Source organism: Oryx dammah, unplaced genomic scaffold (genome assembly GCF_014754425.2).
Source record: "Oryx dammah isolate SB20612 unplaced genomic scaffold, SCBI_Odam_1.1 HiC_scaffold_10, whole genome shotgun sequence".
Taxonomy (NCBI): domain Eukaryota; kingdom Metazoa; phylum Chordata; class Mammalia; order Artiodactyla; family Bovidae; genus Oryx; species Oryx dammah.
In genome coordinates, this window is record NW_024070194.1 from 35,275,509 (window position 1) to 35,293,859 (window position 18,351).

Below are 18,351 nucleotides of genomic sequence, written 5' to 3' on the forward strand. Positions count from 1 at the left end.
TGTCAGTCTTGCTGGGAGAAGCTGCAGCCATAGAAATGCTATCAGCCAGTGTTTCCTACATCATTGCCTACACCAGGCAGTACACTGAGTATTTTGCATAAACTCAGTCATCCTCATAACAAGCCAATGAACAGATATCCTTGTTTTACTGATGTACCTGAGCGCCAGAGAGGGAAAGTAACTTGCCCAAAGTCACACAGCTACAGAGTCAGAGCCTTGTCTTCTTAAAGAGCAGAAATCAAACAGGCCCTGAAGTTCCAAGGATCTGTCTGGCCTATCCCAGACATGATTCCTAGTCGGGAGTTCTTCCCACTATCCAAACTTTCTCCTCAGCCCTGAAAAATGACTCTGGGCCGGCTATTCCCAGACCTCTCCAGGTAATAGGATTTTAAAATTAATGTCTTATAATCATTTTTGGAACAGGTTCTTTACGCCTATTTATCCTTTCTCCAGCCCAGGGGAATAGATGCCTTTTCCTGATCTCTTTCTCTTTATATCCTCCACAGGATTCTTTTATTACAGATGTTTCTCTTTTCTTTTTTTCTTTTTCTATTCTACCGGAAGCCACCACGGGAGATCCCACCATGACAAGGTCACGTGGAAGAGAACTGTTAAGCAAGGCTTCAGAACTCAACGGGCTCCCTAGGCTTTTTCGAACATCTACCCCCAAACCAGAATCTGTCTCTTTTACTATTTCATGACTTTTACCAACTCCTCTGACATTAACAGGGGGCTATTTCTGATCACCTTTTTCTGGAGAAAATCAACTTAGGGCTATAGCTAATAAGTCTCTTGGACATGAGAAGAATATTTTCAATCAAAACCCCTCTGTTAGCATTTTAGCTTGCTTGGCAGATATACCCAGACTCTTGCAGCTACACATGTGGTTATTTACAGCCTCTCAACTGTGAGAGGCACGGAAAGCCAAAAACATAGAGCCTTTTAAAGAGTTAAAAGTTATTAGAGTAGTGCTAGGCATAGGATTTCATTATTGGGCCAATGCTTGTTGCTAAGTTCCCATATCTCTTATCCACTGTGCACCTGGGAGTGCATTAGTTAACATAGTTGGAAAGTAAGAAAAACAAGTGTAGCCTTGAAATTAACCACATCAAACTTTTGAGCTAATTGGTTCTTTTTTATAACTCACTGCACCTTTGCTTCCTGAGAATGTAACTTTGTTTAATACTTTTTGAGGCTGACATAGATTAGAAATATAAGAAAAAATATTTTAAGGGAAAATAAGTTTTTTGGTTGAACAGCCTTTATCAAAAGAGAGTCATAAAATGTTTACAGGCCTCTAAGGCCAGAAGATAATGTACACAATATTGTTTATGAGAAAGGTTTGCAGAAAAAAATCCTGGTTTCGATAAAGACAAAACAGATGTAATATTTGGGCTGACTCTGTACGACTTTGCATCTTTCATTTCCCTCTATGTACAAGTAAAGGTATAAAAGACCATTTTGAAAATAAAAACAATGGGCCTCGCTTAAAGAAGGTTGGTCACCCTGTGTTTTTCTTTTTCCTCTTTTTTTTCTCTCTTACTTTCTTTTTCAGGCTGATCCCTTGGAGCATAGAGGCTCCCTGTGTTCACTTATCTGCCCGGGTTTCTAAGACCTGAACGGGAAGACGCTCTGCATCTTCACTCCCTCGGGAGACCGGAAAGGCACCTGTGGCCTCCGTGAACAGGGCAAACTTGTTGTCTCGAAGTTGTATTGGCTTTCTATGTAAACCAAGGAATATCAGCCTCTTTCTCTCTTCTATTTTCTTATCTACAATATTCTTTCCTTATTTCTCTCTAAATCATCCGCCAACGCCGTTTTTCCTTCAGGTTCCCCTGAAGGGGGCTGGACCCCGGCACTATTCTGCATCCAAAGACCAACAAACCAACAAATCTTAGTGCTGTATTTTAGAATTTACTTTGAAGAATGGATCTGAAAGTCAGACTCCTTTCTATTAGCCCAAAGGAAGCTGAGAACACGACACTTTTGGCCTCAGGTGAATCTTTTATTACTTCAAACTAAGACACTTTTTCAAGGACAGTAGCACAGTCATTGTCACAAGCATGTTAATATATCTACTTTTTGATAAAGTATACTACAAGTCATGCTATTCATATTTTCAATAGCATTCTGGCAAAAATCAAAGACATTTCCAATTGTGTCAAACACTGGATGAGTAAATTCTACTTTCTGCCTTTGGGTAAATAAATGGGGTCTTACAGTGAAGTGGTGGGTAACAGATCATGTGAAGGCTCTCTTAAAATCTGCCCTTTACTCTAATGACCATTAGCCCCTTCGGTTACCACTGAACTTCTCAGCTATTTTCTGTAGTTCCAAATCCATCGCAGCCAAGTTTTCAAGTTCTTTTTCCTAGAAAATACAGAAAAGTGGAGGCATGAGGTCCCAGATCAAAAAACAACCTACTTTTTTGTAGTTTGAGGGAGTATGAACAGAAAAGGGAGTTTTTGATAGGTCAGAGGCTATAGAAGATACCCTACATCAGTGGTTTTCAAAATGTAGTTCCTTGACCAGCAGCATCAGCATCACTAGGGAACTTATCAGAAATACAGGTTCCTGGGTCCTACCTGGGGCCTACCTACCGAACCAGACACTCCAAGGCTAGAATTCCTATATGATTCTGATACACATTCAACCTTGAGAAGGACCAACATACATAATCAATACTGGGAGAAAAAAAACAAAAACACTGTTAAGGAAGGTAATGCTCCAGGAATGTTACTTCTCCCAGACATAGATGTCTGATGTTGTAGGCTAGGAGATAATAAAGAGAGAACAAAGCAACTAATTTCTGTACCGTCTGTTCTTTCTTACCCTGGGAAATAGTGATGAAAAGTCAAATGACCAAGGAGAATACACTAGGCCAGTGCTTTTCAACCTTGGCTGAATACTGAAACCACCTGGGAGCTTTAAAACATCCTGATGCCCAGGCAGCACCCAGGACCAGACAGAATCTCTGGGGGTGGGTCCCAGAATGTCAGTAATTTTTCAAGCTCTCCAGGTGATGACAATGTGTAGCTGAGGTTGAGAAGCGCTGCAGAGGGAGGAAGGTGACAGGGAGGTGGACAACGGCTAGATGCCAGGTAGAAATCAAACCTAGATGTTGTCTCCATTCCCTTACTAGGTCTACAGTCTCATGGTGATTAATTCCCATCATTCCCCCGCAACATTAGATAATCGTGTACATAACATACTAACATTAACTATCTGAAGTTAGTTTTAAGCAGAAGCCCCACACTATACCTCTTCCTCCGTCAGAACTCCTTGGCCAGCTCTCTCCTCTTCATTTTCTGCTGTGTGTTGTGGGCTCATCTGCTCCTCGGAGTCATAGAAGTCTGGGAATTCAGCTGACTTCTTCCTGTAGTGAAGGAGCTGGTCCAGTTCGGCCACTCGGTCATACTGCCTTTTTAGATCCAGTTTGGGGACCAGGTTTCTCTTCTCATACCCCCAGTTTACATCCTCTTCAAAGGGCTTTTTCTCCCACCAGTCATAGTTGTATTCCGGGAAGAAATTTTTCTCATTCAAGGTCAGCCCATTTTCCTCTTCCCCCTCAAGAAAACTGTCATCCATGTGGTCTTTTCTCTCAAAACGGCTGCTCTTCCACTGGGGAGGGTCGTAGAATGGATTGAGTAGCTCCCCTAATCTCTTCTCAGAGATGTGATGGGGAGCATACTGTTTGCCTCGAAGCCTAGCCTCTTCCCTGTTCTCGTCAGCGTCTCGCGGGTCTCCCTGCGGCTGCCACTTGCCTCTGGCTGCTTCCTCACCCTCTTCCTCACCATAGTCGAGGTAATTTCTCAGCTCGCCTGGTAGGCGGCGCCTCGCCTTGTCCCTCTGGCTTTCCTGAACACGGTGGTGCGTTTCACCCAAGAACCGTTTCTCTTCTGTTTGGCCTAGCGTGGAGTAGGCCGCCGCCTCCCCTCCCCGGGCTCTGTAGCTGGGTTCCCGGGCCGGACCCCTTTCTTCCTCGCTTTCCTCGCTGTATCCCTGCGGGCTGAGGCCATGTCTCTTGTTTTCCTGCTCTAGGCTCTCCTCGCTGGGAAGCCTTAGAGCCTGGTGCTCTCCACGTCCTCTGCCCCCGAATCGTGCCCCCTGCAAGTCTCCAGGAGCCTGGGCAGCTGAGTGTCCCCTCACTTCCTCCCCATATTCGGCTCCCTCCTCCAAAGCCCTAAAGTGGGCTGGATGGCGGGCTTTCTCTTCCGCTGAGTTGGCCGTGCCCACGTGTGACTCCTCCTCTAGGGGAGCATTCCCCTCCTGAGAGGATCTGTCGGGCCTGCTCCTCCCATGGTGGTGTCTTGGCCTCGAGCGCCGTTTGTCCACCTCGGGGCTGGCATCCTCTTCACTTTCTCCGGGTGCTTCCTGGCCCTCCGGACGGCGTTGCAGCTCTTGGGGCCAGTTCTCCTGGCTCTTGGTCTCCTCTCCGCTCTCCTGGCTGCTCCTCTCCCGGCTGTGCGACTTCTCAAGGCCCCCGGCAGACTGTGTATCATATCTGGACACTAATTCCTCTTTCTTAGCCGGAGTCTGGTTTCTTTGGTTGAGAAAGGCCGTTTGTGTCTTTCCCAGCCCTTCAGACAGTCTCTCCTCACTGCCAATTTCCCCACGTTCCCTTTTCTGATATTTTAGCATTTCTTCCTCCCTGTTCTGTCCCTCGCTTTTAGAATAGCGTGTCTTTGCTTCTTTGGCCACTTGACTTCCCGGGGGCTCGCTTGCCCGCTCTCGGCTATGCCCACCGCTCTCCGTGTCTGCTACTGTTGAGACTTGGGCATCCCCCTCCCCTGAGTCCTCCCTACTGGAGAGCCTGGGGACTTCTGAGGTGTCAGCTGGGTCTCTCAACAATCTCACTTCGAACCTTGTGTTTTCATTTTCACTTTTCTCTTCATCTTTGAGCTCTTTTCCATCTATAATGAAAATAAAAAAGAGTATCACTTCAGAATTGCTTGTGGTACAGTAAGCACCAGCCTCAGTGATCATTACAAACCCTAAAGATCCTGAAAATCCTTGGGTAATTTTTTTAAGTTAATTTTTTAAGATTACTTTTGAAAGAAAGTGAAAGTGAAGTCACTCAGTTGTGTCCGACTCTTTGTGACCCCGTGGACTGTAGCCTACCAAGCTCCTCTGTCCATGGGATTCTCCAGGCAAGAATACTGGAGTGGGTTGCCATTTCCTTCTCCAGGGGATCTTCCTGACCCAGGAATTGAACCCGGGTTTCTCACATTGGAGGCAGACCCTTTAACCTCTGAGCCACCAGGGAAGTGGTATGAAAACTCCTTAGCTGTATTTAAATCTGATAATAAATACATATTTATTTTTTCATAACACCCAATAAGCATCTTTTGTTTTGGCTGCATTTTGGGCGGGGGGGGGGGTCTTTGCTGCCTGCGGGCTTTTCTCTAGTTGCAGTGAGTTGGGGGTCTACTCTTCCTTGTGGTGTGCAGGCGTCTCATTGTGGTGGCTTCTTTTGTTGCAGAGCACAGGCTCAGTAGTTGTGGTGTATTGGGCTAAGTTGCTCCAAGACATGTGGGAGCTTCCAGGACCAGAGATCAAACGTGTGTCTTCTGCATTGTTAGGTGGATTCTTAACCACTGGATCACCTGAGCATCTTTCAGTGACCAAACTGAAACTCAAATATAAGTTTATAAAATACTATAAAAATTCTATAAAATGTTAGAATTTAGAACCAGAAGAAACCTTAGAATTTGTGTAGTTCAACCTCCTTGTGACTACAGAGACGTTGAGGCTCAGAGAGGTGTAATTAAGGCCCATTCTTTAAAACGGAGAAGGTGATGGCACCCCTCTCCAGTACTCTTGCCTGGCAAATCCCATGGACGGAGGAGCCTGGTAGGCTGCAGTCCATGGGGTCTCGAAGAGTCAGACATGACTGAGCAGCTTCCCTTTCACTTTTCACTTTCATGCATTGGAGAAGGAAATGGCAACCCACTCCAGTGTTCTTACCTGGAGAATCCCAGGGACGGGGGAGCCTGGTGGGCTGTTGTCTATAGGGTCACACAGAGTCGGACACAACTGAAGTGACTTAGCCACTAGCCAAGCCTTTAAAACAGCATTGTGTATTGTGTTGGGCTGTGTTGAACATTATTTCTTTGTAAATGAATGTAGAAATGAGGACTTTGGTTGATCCAACATTGACTTTCTTCATCACTGCAGCATTTCTCTGACTAGCAATGTGATGATGTAACAAATGAGAGTTTCTCATTTAATAATAAAAAAATTGTATAATGTTTGGCAAAATAAATAAAAATAAGAATTAGCATTGTGTAAATATCTCCCACTATAACCCAGCTAAATAAAGTTAAATAGCCAAAATGGGAAATATCAGATTCAACAGAGGATTAAATTTCTTTAATTATTAGTTTGTTGTTGTTCAGTCACTCAGACTTATCTGACTCTTAGTTTATCAGACTTTAATTATCCAATCAACTGTATAAATGCAACTTAGCAGTGACAATATAACTTAATAATTGGTGATAAGCAGGGTGTGTATTTCTTCCGAGAAAACCGCACAGCAGTGGAAGGGACCATGTCCTTCCATCATTCAGGTCCCATCTGCCCCTCCTGTTCTCAAATGTTGAGAATGAACTTCAATAAACTGAGTTATCTTTGTATTACACAAGTCAACAGTTACAGTAGATGGTGTAACAAATATTTTAACTGAATATTGTTTTCTCTCATCTTTTCCAAATGTTGACAGCTTCTTTTTTTTAAGTTATTTAATTTTAATTGGAGGATAATTGCTTTACCATGTTGTGTTGGTTTCTACCATATATCAACATGAATCAGCCACAGGTATACACATGTCCCCTCCCTCTTGAAACTTCCTTCCACCTCTTACCCCATCCCAGCCCTCTAGATTGTCAGAGAACATCAGGCTGAGCTCCCTGCTCTAAAAGGCAACTTCCCATTAACTATCTATTTTACATTTGGTAATGTATATCTTTCAATGCTATTATCTTAAGTTGTCCCACCATCTTCTTCCCCCGCTGTGTCCATAAATGTATTCTCTATATCTGAATCTCTATTCCTGCCCTACAAATAGATTCATTAGTACCATTTTTCTAGATTCCATATATATGTGTTAATATATAATATTTGTTTTTCACTTTCTGACATACTTCATTCTATGTAACAGGCTCTAGGTTCATCCTCACTAAACTGACTCAAATTTATTATTTGTTGACAGCTTCTTTACTAAGGTAAGGTCAGGTAAGGTCAGGTAAGGTGAAGTCGCTCAGTCATGTCCGACTCTTTCCTAACCCACAGACTGTAGCTTACCAGGCTCCTCTGTCTATGGGATTTTCCAGGCAAGAGTACTGGAGTGGGTTGCCATTTCCTTCTCCAGAGGATCTTCCCGACCCAGGGATCGAACCCAGGTCTCCCACATTGTAGGCAGACACTTTACCATCTGAGCCACAAGGGAAGTCCCTGAACTCAAGGGCATCCCACGAAAGGAGATAATGCAGTTAACACTGAGTTGTTAGCTTGGAGGGCTTGGATTTCAATAGATGTCACTGAGTTCAGATAGAACAACTGAAGTCAAGGCCGCTCACAGCTCTGAGCTGACCTCTGTGCCATCCATGGTGAGAGCCACCAACCCTTTGGGGCTATTGAGGACTTGAAATGTGGCTGGTCCAAACTGAGACATGCCATAAATATAAGACACAACAAGATGTCAGATACTTCAGATTAAAAAAAAGAATGTAAGATGTCTCAAATTTTCATATTGATTATATGTTGAAATGATAATATTTTGGATGTACAGTATAATATAAATATATTGGATGTATAAAAATTATATTGATAAAGTAAATGAGACAAAATTAAATGTATTATTATTTACTTATTAAATTTATTATTATTCTTTTTACTTTTTTAAGGTGGCTACTGGAAAATTTGAAATTATATTTGTGGTTCACATGGTATTTCTACTGAACAACTCTTGATGATTCATTTTGAATTGACATTTGCAAAACAGAAAAAATTGGTCTGTTTTGTAAAAATGTCCAAGAAAGCAGTCTATTCCTCTCTGCTTAAAAGCCTAGTCAAGCATAATATTCTCATGTTTTATGAGGCAACTGAAATGTCCCTGACCTTTCACACCCAGATACCTGAGGGCTAGCTCCTCACCAATGCCTCTGCTTTTTAAGAGCCAGTGATGGTGTGTGCAGCACTGAGGCAGGGCTGACCAGGTAGGCACAGATAAGCAGGGAGGATCTGAGCAGATACTGACATCATTCAAACAGGATCTCAGGTTCCCTGGGCAGAGGCTGTGTGCCCCATTTCCTACTCCCTGCTGGTAAGGAAGAGAATTATTTTTATTTTTTCCTAGTTAAATGTATGCTGCTTATAGCAGCTTGCCTGAGACTTAGCACTTCTTCCTAAATTTAGCTTTTAGCCCCTTCAGATGAGATATGAGGAGGGCTGTGATTAGCAGCATACAGTTTTGTCAGTCTGAAAATGAAGGTGTGAAGTTTACTCTTACTTCAAGTAAAAAGGGGAAAAAATGCACCTTCCTTCCCTGTCATGTTGCAAAGAGGACCATATCAACCAGGTCAAATAGATTTTTATACCTGCTAAATTGGACCATGAATTCCCTAAGGTATCTTCAAACCATAAAACAATGATTCTTCTCTATCCCCCAAATGTTTGTTTGCTCAGCACATCCAGAGATGTGCTGGAGAGAGTGGGAATGGAGATGGGCTGGGGATGGGAGGGAGGCTGCATGAAGAAATTCATCCATCTGGTTGGCAGAAAACTCCTACCTGAGGGTTAAGAATCTGATCTTGGCAGTTAACAGTAGTTTGCCCTACAATCAATAACTCTTCTAAGTGACTGAACAATGAAAAGCAATCATGGTTCTTTGATGACCTAGTCTGACAGACCCGGAACTTCTACATCCATCTGGTAAACAAAGAAAGGGGAAGGGAGAGAGCCAGATGGGTTGGCCCAAAGGAGCAGATTTTAGTCCCTGCCAGGAGACCCACCCCTGCTCTCACTCATTCCCTGCAATGGTTCATAAGCTCATTCAAACAAGCTCATTCCTGTAACTGCTGGAAAAGAAAGCTGGGGAGAAATTCATAAAAGTATTAGACTGGGAGTGGTAAGGAAGCTTCCTTCCACTGTGCATGGGGCTCATAGGACCTCAAGCTCCCACACCTCTTATGGTTATCCTGAAGCCCCCAGTGGTGGATAGAGTCCCCCAGGTTACTCTTTTGGCTAGTCACTAATACTTTTTTTAAATATAATTTTATACATGGGGCCTCATGTGCAGCAATGGAAAGAGAGTATTATCTTGCAATGGGAGATTTTGAAGGTGAAAAGAAAAAAATAAAATCTTTTGTTCATAGCCTGACTCAAAATTTAAAAGCAGAGAAAGATGTTAAAGAGAGCAGAGCTTTGGGGATTTTTTTGAATCAGTTTGACTTTATGATAAAAGAGATGCATAGTTTTGTAAAATTTGTCTCTTAGAGTCAACTCCCAATGAATACTGGTTGTATCACTGTTCAAATTTTGTTTTCAGCATAAGCTGCTTTGCAGAGAAACATCCCAGTCTATACTCAGAAGGCCATCACTCTGACTTTTTGGATGCTCTAAGTCTGTCCCCACCCCTTCCAATTCTCAGGCCTGAAACTCCTGACACCATTTGGTAGTACCACTCATTCTAACAATGGGCTTCCCACGTGGTGCAGAGGTAAAGAATCCGCCTGCCAATGCAGGAGACTCAGGTTCTATCCCTGGTTCAGGAATATTCCCTGAAGAAGGAAATGGCAAACCACTTTAATATTTTTGCCTGGAAAATTCCATGGACAGAAGAGCCTGGCAGGAGCTGCCAAGAGTTGCACGTGTGCACGTATGCATGCACACATGCACACACACACACATTCTAATAAACTATGCATTAAAATGGCTTAACCAATCTGTTACATAAACCAGCCAAAAGTTTCCCAGTCACCTTTCCAAGCTTCTAACTCCTCGTTACCAGAAGAGTAGAAAACAAAGAGAAGCATAATTTTTGTTTTCTTCTATCCTTTCATCTTTCAACACTTCTCCCCTCTGTCTAAACGCAAACAAGCATTCCCCATACCTCCCTCCACTAAATAAAAGCCTCTTTTAAAATTCCAAACTCTCAAACCAAGGAATTTAAGAACTGATAAACATCTCACAGACTATCATTGAGTTCAGCTCCCTCATTTAATTTGAGGAAATAAGCCCAGAGAGGCAAGGGGTCTTCCCCATGGTAACACTAGCTATTAAGTGAAGTGGCATAGCAAGGACTAAAAGCCATAGCTTATCTCCCCAGATACTGATTGAGCCTGTACCCTTCCCACTGCATCACACCCCTGGGTCATAGGGAAGTAAAGTGGAAGTAGAAATGGAGGGAGCAGGAGAAAGGACAAATCTTTGTCCTTATTCAAAGGACAAAGATTTCCTGCAGTAGAGGACACTTACTCTTCTTCAGGACTCGTCGGCACTCAGGGGTGATGGGTGGAGCGCTGGACTTCAATAGGGCATTTGAGAGGACCTCGATGATGCAGTGAGTCACCTAGAGGGGAACCCAAAAGTAGGTTGGCAAAGCTGGTGTCACTGGGATGGACTACTTAACCCAGAGCTGCTGTCAAGAGAAGCTTCACTATGTGACCTGTACTTATGCAAAATCCTTGGAGGAATGTAGATTCACAAGGTCTGTACTGAAACCTCCCAGGCCTCTCCACAGAGCAATGCAAAAAGGCACTGGGTCAAGACTGTCCAGAGAAAGAAAGAAATACCCACTTCTGAACAGATTAGAAGGAAAATGTGTGATGACAGCTATCCTCATGGGCACTAAAACATCCAGGAAGAAGATTAAAAAAAAAAACAGGGCAAGAGAGACATCACTTACTCCTGTTTCCACATTGTTTGGTTTTTGTTTTGTTTAGTTTGATGAGATAATGAATGGGAGAATCCAGAGTCTAGAAAAGTCTAGATTTCAGAATTCCATTTCAACTTACCATTTCTTCATTGTGGTTGCTGATATCCACTGGCATAGAGCTGACGGCTTTGAAGGAGAAAAGGAATGGGAAACGACTTGAGTTGATTTTGGAAGCTGTGTGTCAGCAAACTCACAAAATCACCCCACCCTTAGCTTGTTACTTGGAAGGAGGAGCAGAGTCAGAGCTGAGCAAGGTGGAGACAGTTGGGGATGTCTGCCTCAGGGACCAGAATCACCCCGGTTGCGTGTATACACACACACATACACATACACAGCTGTTTTCCCTTAACATGTTGTAAATAAGATTAGGCATCTTATATCCATTATAAATCATATCCACAGAAGACGGCCTTCTCGGATACTGACAATGTTCTATTTTCCATCTGGGTGCTGATTACACAGGTGCGTTCAATGAGTGAAAAATTCAGTAAGAAGTATACTTTATTTTTTTGGCCACGTGGCATGTGGGATCTTTCTTTTTTAAAAAAACTTTTTGAAAATAATTTTCTTTATTTATTTTTGGTTGTGCTGGGTCTTTGTTGCTGGATAGGTTTTTCTCCAGTTGCAGCGAGCAGGGACTATTGTCTATTTGTGGTACGCAGGCTTCTCATTGTGGTGGCTTCTCTTGTGGAGCATGGGCTCTAGAACGCAAGGACTCATTAGTTGTGCTGCACAGGCTTAATATAGTTGCAGAACATGGGCTTAGTTGCTCTGAGACTTGTGGGATCTTCCTGGATCAGGGATCAAAACCATATCTCCTGCATTAGTAGGTGGATTCTCTAGCACAGAACCACCAGGGAAGCCCAAACTGTAAACTTATGATTCATGCAGTTTTATATATATATATATATATAAGTTAAAAGCAAACCTAGTTTAAATGAAACCAGGGTGCCCTCCTCAACCTTTCTGCCTACTCAGAATGGGTAAAGATATGTGACTCCCTATGCCTCTTCCAGTCCCCAATAAAATATTTTCCCTGAAATTCACTTCCTTTACAAAAACGTGGTTGTGATTATTTTATGTAATTAATTACCTTGTTTTACCCCAAGTCTTTTCTTAGACAAGCGTGCTTATGTGGCTGTATCAGTGTGGCTTCCTTTCCCCCACGTTGTCTGCATGCAGGTAAAGAACATGAAAGAAAGAAAGAAAGTGGAGTCGCTCAGTCGTGTCTGACTCTTTGTGACCCCACAGACTGACTGTAGCCTACCAGGCTCCTCCATCCATGGAATTTTCCAGGCAAGAATACTGGAGTGGGTTGCCATTTCCTTCTCCAATGGAAATTATCTGATTTTACCAGGACAACACCAAGTCCATGATAGCACATGCAAATAAGTGTTTAACAGAGGTTCATGAGATATTGCAAAAAGATAAATTTTAATTTATTTAAATTACAATTTATGAGATTCTGTTTATTTTAAACCCATGATTGAGGTGCTTTTGTCTTCTTAGGAAATGCTTCAGGTGTTTTTAATTTTACAGTGCCTTTTTCAGTTGCTTTGATTTTTTTATCTTTCACTTTGATTTTGTCCTGTCTAAGCCCTTTCCACTGGAGGAGTTCAAAGCATTTACATATAGGCCCATCTCCATAGTTCTCCTGACACTTCCAGTTATTATCGCTGGAGAAGCTCAGTGCAAAAGATTCTTCCAGGAACTTGAAACAAGTGAAGAGATATTTGGAGCAAGAGCAAAACTCTCAGACATCAGAGATGTAAGCTATTCAAGTGCAGCTGCTTATTATCAGCAACCTGACCTTTCCCAAATATTTGCTTTCAAAGTCTCTTGAACTGCTTCCCCCTAGTCAAACCACAGCACTCAATTTAGAAATAAAACTATTTCATTTACTTACCTTACTGAATGTTCCTTATCAAAGCACAGCCTGGGATCTACTTCAGTTGTTTCAAGGGACTTAAATAATGCAGTGTGTTAAATTAAAATCATGGGTAAAATATTTGAGAGGTGGCTAACAAGGTATGACCCCATAATGTTCCTGAAATGTAGTTCATACAAGATCTGGATGGCCACCTTTGACATTCAGAGTCTAATATGCTAGGCCATTATTTTATCCCCCAAATGACTGTTATTTGAGAACATTCCTACTTCAGCACTTACTCTTTCCACCTGATATCTGGAAAATCCCCTGAAAAGCAATAACTGAGAAAACTACTCCTGTAATAAACTAGAAGGTGTCTTTTTAAATTCTAGCTTTACTAAACTTTCTTTGGTAATACATTTTCTTGCTAATAACTTTTCTCTTTTTTCTCCCTACAAATGTATAATAGTTGCTATTATAAACTATTTGGGGCAGAGGAATATTTTTCTTTAGTGACTCTAAATAATTTGTAACTTATGTTTGTTTTTATAGAACAGTCCTGTTTCCCTGATTGAGGCTCTTCAGATGTGTTTTTGATAGAACTCAGATCTCCTTATGAAAACATATTATGCATCTAGTGAGATATCTAAGTTCTACTGTATTTCTTCCAGTAGAATCTGTGACAGCAAAATCAAAGATATGTTGATACCCCTAAAGTAGCTTATTTTATTTCTGTATAAGTTAAGATTTAGGGGTCACAAAAGAAAACCCAATGATTATGATAAAAGCGAAGTAATCAAATGGCAGAAAAACTTTCAAATAATGTCACATGGTAAATCTGAGAATAACTTCCAAAATATTAGTATTCCATAAGACTGACTGCTGAGTTTTCCAAGTTTGCTGGCATATTGAGTGCAGCACTTTCACAACATCATCTTTCAGGATTTGAAATAGCTCAGCTGGAATTCCATCACCTCCACTAGCTTTGGTCATAGTGATGCTTCCTAAAGCCCCCTTGACTTTGCATTCCAGTATGTCTGGCTCTAGATGAGTGATCACACATTGTGGTTATCTGGGTCATTAAGATCTTTTTTGTAGGAGAAGGGGATGACAGTAGACGAAATGGTTGGATGACATCACTGACTCAATGGACATGAGTTTGAGTTAGCTTTGGAATATGATGAAGGACAGGGAAGCCTGGGGTATTGCAGTCCATGGGGTTGCAAAAAGCTGGATACAACTGAGTGACTGAACAAGAACAACAAATAAGACTAACAAACTAAGGTTTCATCCCAGAGTGAAAATAAAACAGCTATAAAATAATACAGTAAGCAAGCTCTTTTGAATGCAGAAACCATCTTACCTAGTGTAATATGAATAGCATGTAGCTCCTGAATGCATATTAATTTTTAGGATGCATAGTAACTACTGTAGAAAGGTATAGATCTCCTTCCAGAAGCTCATAATGGTAGGAAATAAACCAGATGGTTTCTGCAGGATTCCTATGATTTTGGTAAATAACAAACTCTGCTTGAAGGCTACCATGTCTCATTTCCAAGCATTTGGAGGAGGAGGGAATGGGGAATAGAGTTTTTTTTCCTGGGGTGAGAGAAAGTGTTCTGAAATGTTATAATGGTTACACAATCTGTGAGTGTTCAAAAAATCACTGATTTATGCACTTTAAAAAGTATAGATTTTATGGTGTGTGAATTATAGCTCAGTAAAAAGCTTTTTTAAAGAATATCATGATTTTAGTTGACATTAAAATATAAACCATTCTTAAAATATTATCTTGCAAAAGAGCCATAAATATTTTACCACTATAGGGGCTTCCCTGGTAGCTCAGTGGTAAAGAAACTGCCTGCAATGCGAGAGACTGGGTTTGATCCCTGGGTTGAGAAGATCCTCTGGAGAAGGGAATGGCAACCCACTCCAGTATTCCTGCCTGGAAAATTCCATGGACAGAGGAACCTGGTGGGCTATAGTCCATGGGGTCCCAAAGAGTCAGACACGACTGGGTGACTAATACACATGTAGGTAAATAAGTCTCAGAAATAACATTGTTTTTGTGGTCTATAGCACAATGTATAGCACAGATTTAGCCTATTAAGCAATTTCTTTCTGCAAATATTTTTCATCAGAAAAGACTCTAAATATTTATTTGGCTTTCTTCAATTAAATCATGAACATTTGTAGGCAATTTGTAACAGTGACAAGAATTTTTTGAAAATTCTGAATTTGCAATGAAAAAAATTACCTCTGGCTCTTGTCTCTCTTTATATCTGGGATCCAGTAATTACTGTCAATGGAACCCTCATTTTCATGGATGGCAATGCTTCAATTCTAGTTAGGAATTTCAATCTTAGATAAGAACAATATTCTATGAGGTTATTAAGACAGTTTTTTAAAATCCTCCAGTTTAATCTGGTGGCAGCATATTTACTTTTCAGTGGACTTGTAGTGACTTCAGCATACAAATACACACACACACACACACACACACACACACACACACACACACTCCCCCCCCACAATTTCCAAAGATCATTGAGATTCAGAGCAGTTTGAAATATTAATCCCACAATTTTCCACACATTAAAATTGCATCCTCCCAAATTGACTAAAACAATTTATTTTTATTACTCTAAGATTATTTTTGTGGTTATTTCACACTCACTATTTTTCTGGAGCACAAAAGTCAAAATATCTATTGCACTTCTCATTTATAACTTAAAGATATATTAATTTGACTGTGAAATTACCTCTCCCCAGAGACAGAAATATAAAATACAGAAAAATATTACATTAAACCTGTGGATAAATGAACATACATATGTGTCATTTCTTAACATATATATTAAGAAAAAAGATATATCTTTTATACATATCTACATAAGAGGCTTACCTTTATCTCATTATGTTTAAATAATATTAACAGTCATAGAAAGTATACAGTTGCCAACTAATATAATAGGTGTACTCCTGTCTCTCCGGGGTCATCTGGCTTTAAAAAGCCAAACAAACACTTAATTGCAGATACAGAAAAAGACTATAACAGCATTTCTCTAAATAGATGGAGAGGATGTGACATTTTAGACATGAGCTAGGAAGTCCTCTGGCTTTTTCCAAGTCAGATGTTGGGGCGGGCAGTTGAAGGGAAACACTCAGGGAAGGGAAGAAATCAAGACCCTCAATCAAGAGGGAGAGACTTTCCACTCAACCCTCCCTCTCACCCAGTATCCACCAGCCAAGATGCCCAGAACTGCTCAGGAGACAGATGCTGGCGCTGTCCGCGGTGCTGAACGGCCAGCCGCGCCCACTCACCTGCAACCACCGTGGCTCCCAGAAAGCCGAGAAGGGCGGCCGGCTGCATGGCCTGGCTCGTCCAAATCTGCGCGGAGAAGAGGATAGCAGTCGGAACGGTGAATGACAAGGGGATGGAAAGCGAGATGAAGATGCTCCGGGAAAACAACCTTGTATCCTGGTCCCCGCGGTGTGGGGCGGTTGGCGCAGGCCCTGCTCTTTTAAAGGGCAAGCCAGGGCCGCAAGGCTGGGAGGGGCTGGCACCCAGGAGGCGGCGCCCCCTCGCTTAGCTCTGACGTCATGAAACGGCCTTCAGGGGCTGTGGCGCACGTAGGTAGAAATTTACGCCAGTGCAGTCGCCTCGGTGCTCTGAGTCTTCAGCGCGAGTGGGGAGTTAGGCAGAAAGGGTGGAAGAATGAGGGGAGGTAGCTCAAATCGAAGTCCAGAGGGGAGAGGAGCGAGTCCTGCTTAGATTGTCGAAATATATTTCTCATCTTCCCGGCATCCCGCCTTCCCCAACCCCTCCAAACCCCCCAACCCCCAACCCCAGCCGCCAACCTCCATATCTAGAAACGTGTTTGAGGCTGTATGAAAGTGTTAGTCGCTTCAGTCGTGTCCGACTCTTTGCGACCCGATGGACTGTAGCCCCGCCAGGCTCCTCTGTCCATGAAATTCACCAGGCAAGAATACTGAAGTGGGTTGCCGTTTCCTTCTCTAGGAGATCTTCCCGACCCAGGGATTGAACCCAGGTCTCCCTCATTGCAGGCAGATTCTTTACCATCTGAGTCACCAGGGAGGCTATGTATCTCTTTTCATTATTGTAGTTGGCTGATAGCCAGTTCCTATATTCAGACTGTTTTCTTTTTTTCTCATTATTTTATAAACCTTTTATTATTTTTGCTTTTGACATTTAGATTAACATGTACAGGGCAGAGGTGGGGGCCACGGAAGATTTCTCATGAATTCTCTCAAAGCAGGACGACGGAGGAAATTAGTATTTTCTTTATAAACAAGGGCTTTAGAATCAACATCCTATGAGATAGGGGCATGGTCACTTTTTTTTTTTTTTTTTTTGGCTGAGCAGGAAGCGCAGTCTTAACTTCTAGACTTCCAGGAATTCCCACTTTAAAAAAAAAAAAAAGCATAAGTCTATTTTCTATATTTGTTTCTCCATTGTTTCCCTGTAAGTAAATTCTTCAGTACCATTTTTCTAGATTCCTTATATATGTGTTAGAATACGGTATTTATCTTTCTCTTTCTGACTCACTTCACTCTGTATAATAGGTTCTAGGAAGGAGAGGGTGAGATGTATGGAAAGAGTAACAAGGAAATTTACATCACCATATGTAAAATAGATACCCAATAGGAATTTGCTGTATGTCTCAGGAAACTCAAACAGGGGCTCTGTATCTACCTAGAAGGGTGGGATGGGGAGGGAGATGGGAGGGAGCTTCAAAAGGGAGGGGATATATGTATACCTATGGGTGATTCATGTTGAGATTTCACAGAAAACAGCAAAATTCTATAAAACGATTATCCTTCAATAAAAAATAAAAAATATCAACACCTAATTTTTCTGGGAATTTGTTTTATCCTTTTTACTGAAATGACCATATTTCCCATCTGCTGTGTAGTTTAACTTTGGAAAAAACCTAGAATTCATATGTGCATGTTAATGGGCATGTTTCTGGACTCCTCTAGAATATCAATCCGTCCCATTTCAGTGGTCTATTTGTTTGTCCTTGAAGCAGTACCACAGTTTCTTTATCACCATATCTTTTAAATATGTCTTGATATCTGGTGGAAAAGTTCTTCCACCCTTATCTTTCTTTATGAAGTTATTAGTTATTATTGGCCCTTTGCACTTTCATATAAATTTTAGAAGCAGTTTTCAATTTTCATGAAAAGAGTCTGTTAAGATTTTGATATGAATTTATCAAATTTATAGATCGATTTTATTACAACTGACATCTTTAATCTGTGAATTGATTTGGGAACAAATGACAATAGTGGATTGACAGTTTTTTGATTGCTGTTATTGTTCTGGATATAATTTATCTGAACTTGTACAAAATACTATTACCATAGAAAAAGAAAAGAAGCTACATGGAAAAACATATCTCAGGAATGCTCTCAAAGAAAAACTGAGGAAAACAAACCCTTAGAAACCAGGTTTTAGAAAAAAGCATAGTTTTGTACATGACTCCTGAAATAAGTTACCCATCAGGATCCAGCTAGTAAA

The 18,351-nt window shown here is 41.5% G+C and overlaps 1 protein-coding gene across 2 annotated transcripts; it reads right to left on the reverse strand.

Moving 5' to 3' along the window:
- Window positions 1–1,984: 1,984 nt before the first annotated feature.
- On the reverse strand, window positions 1,985–16,603 carry CHGB (chromogranin B). Of its 2 annotated transcripts, XM_040247911.1 has the most exons (6): window positions 16,131–16,318; window positions 12,030–12,108; window positions 11,016–11,062; window positions 10,477–10,570; window positions 3,262–4,913; window positions 1,985–2,370 (listed from the first exon to the last, which is right to left on the reverse strand). In XM_040247911.1, exons 3-6 carry the CDS (start codon window positions 11,049–11,051, stop codon window positions 2,287–2,289), a joined length of 1,866 nt encoding a protein of 621 aa, XP_040103845.1. In that variant the 5' UTR covers window positions 11,052–11,062; window positions 12,030–12,108; window positions 16,131–16,318; the 3' UTR covers window positions 1,985–2,286. The 2 variants fall into 2 exon arrangements, with proteins under 2 accessions (XP_040103845.1, XP_040103844.1); XM_040247910.1 differs by lacking the exon at window positions 12,030–12,108 and having other exon boundaries at window positions 16,131–16,603.
- Window positions 16,604–18,351: the final 1,748 nt, after the last annotated feature.

Coding starts and splice junctions, on each gene's coding strand:
- CHGB (XM_040247910.1), bottom strand. CDS start 16,179: ATGCAGCCGGCCGCCCTTCTCGGCTTTCTGGGAGCCACGGTGGTTGCA. Junction 11,063..16,130: donor GGGAGCCACGGTGGTTGCAG/GTGAGTGGGCGC, acceptor TCTCCTTCAAAG/CCGTCAGCTCTATGCCAGTG. Junction 2,371..3,261: donor GAGTTCTGACGGAGGAAGAG/GTATAGTGTGGG, acceptor TGTATTTTCTAG/GAAAAAGAACTTGAAAACTT.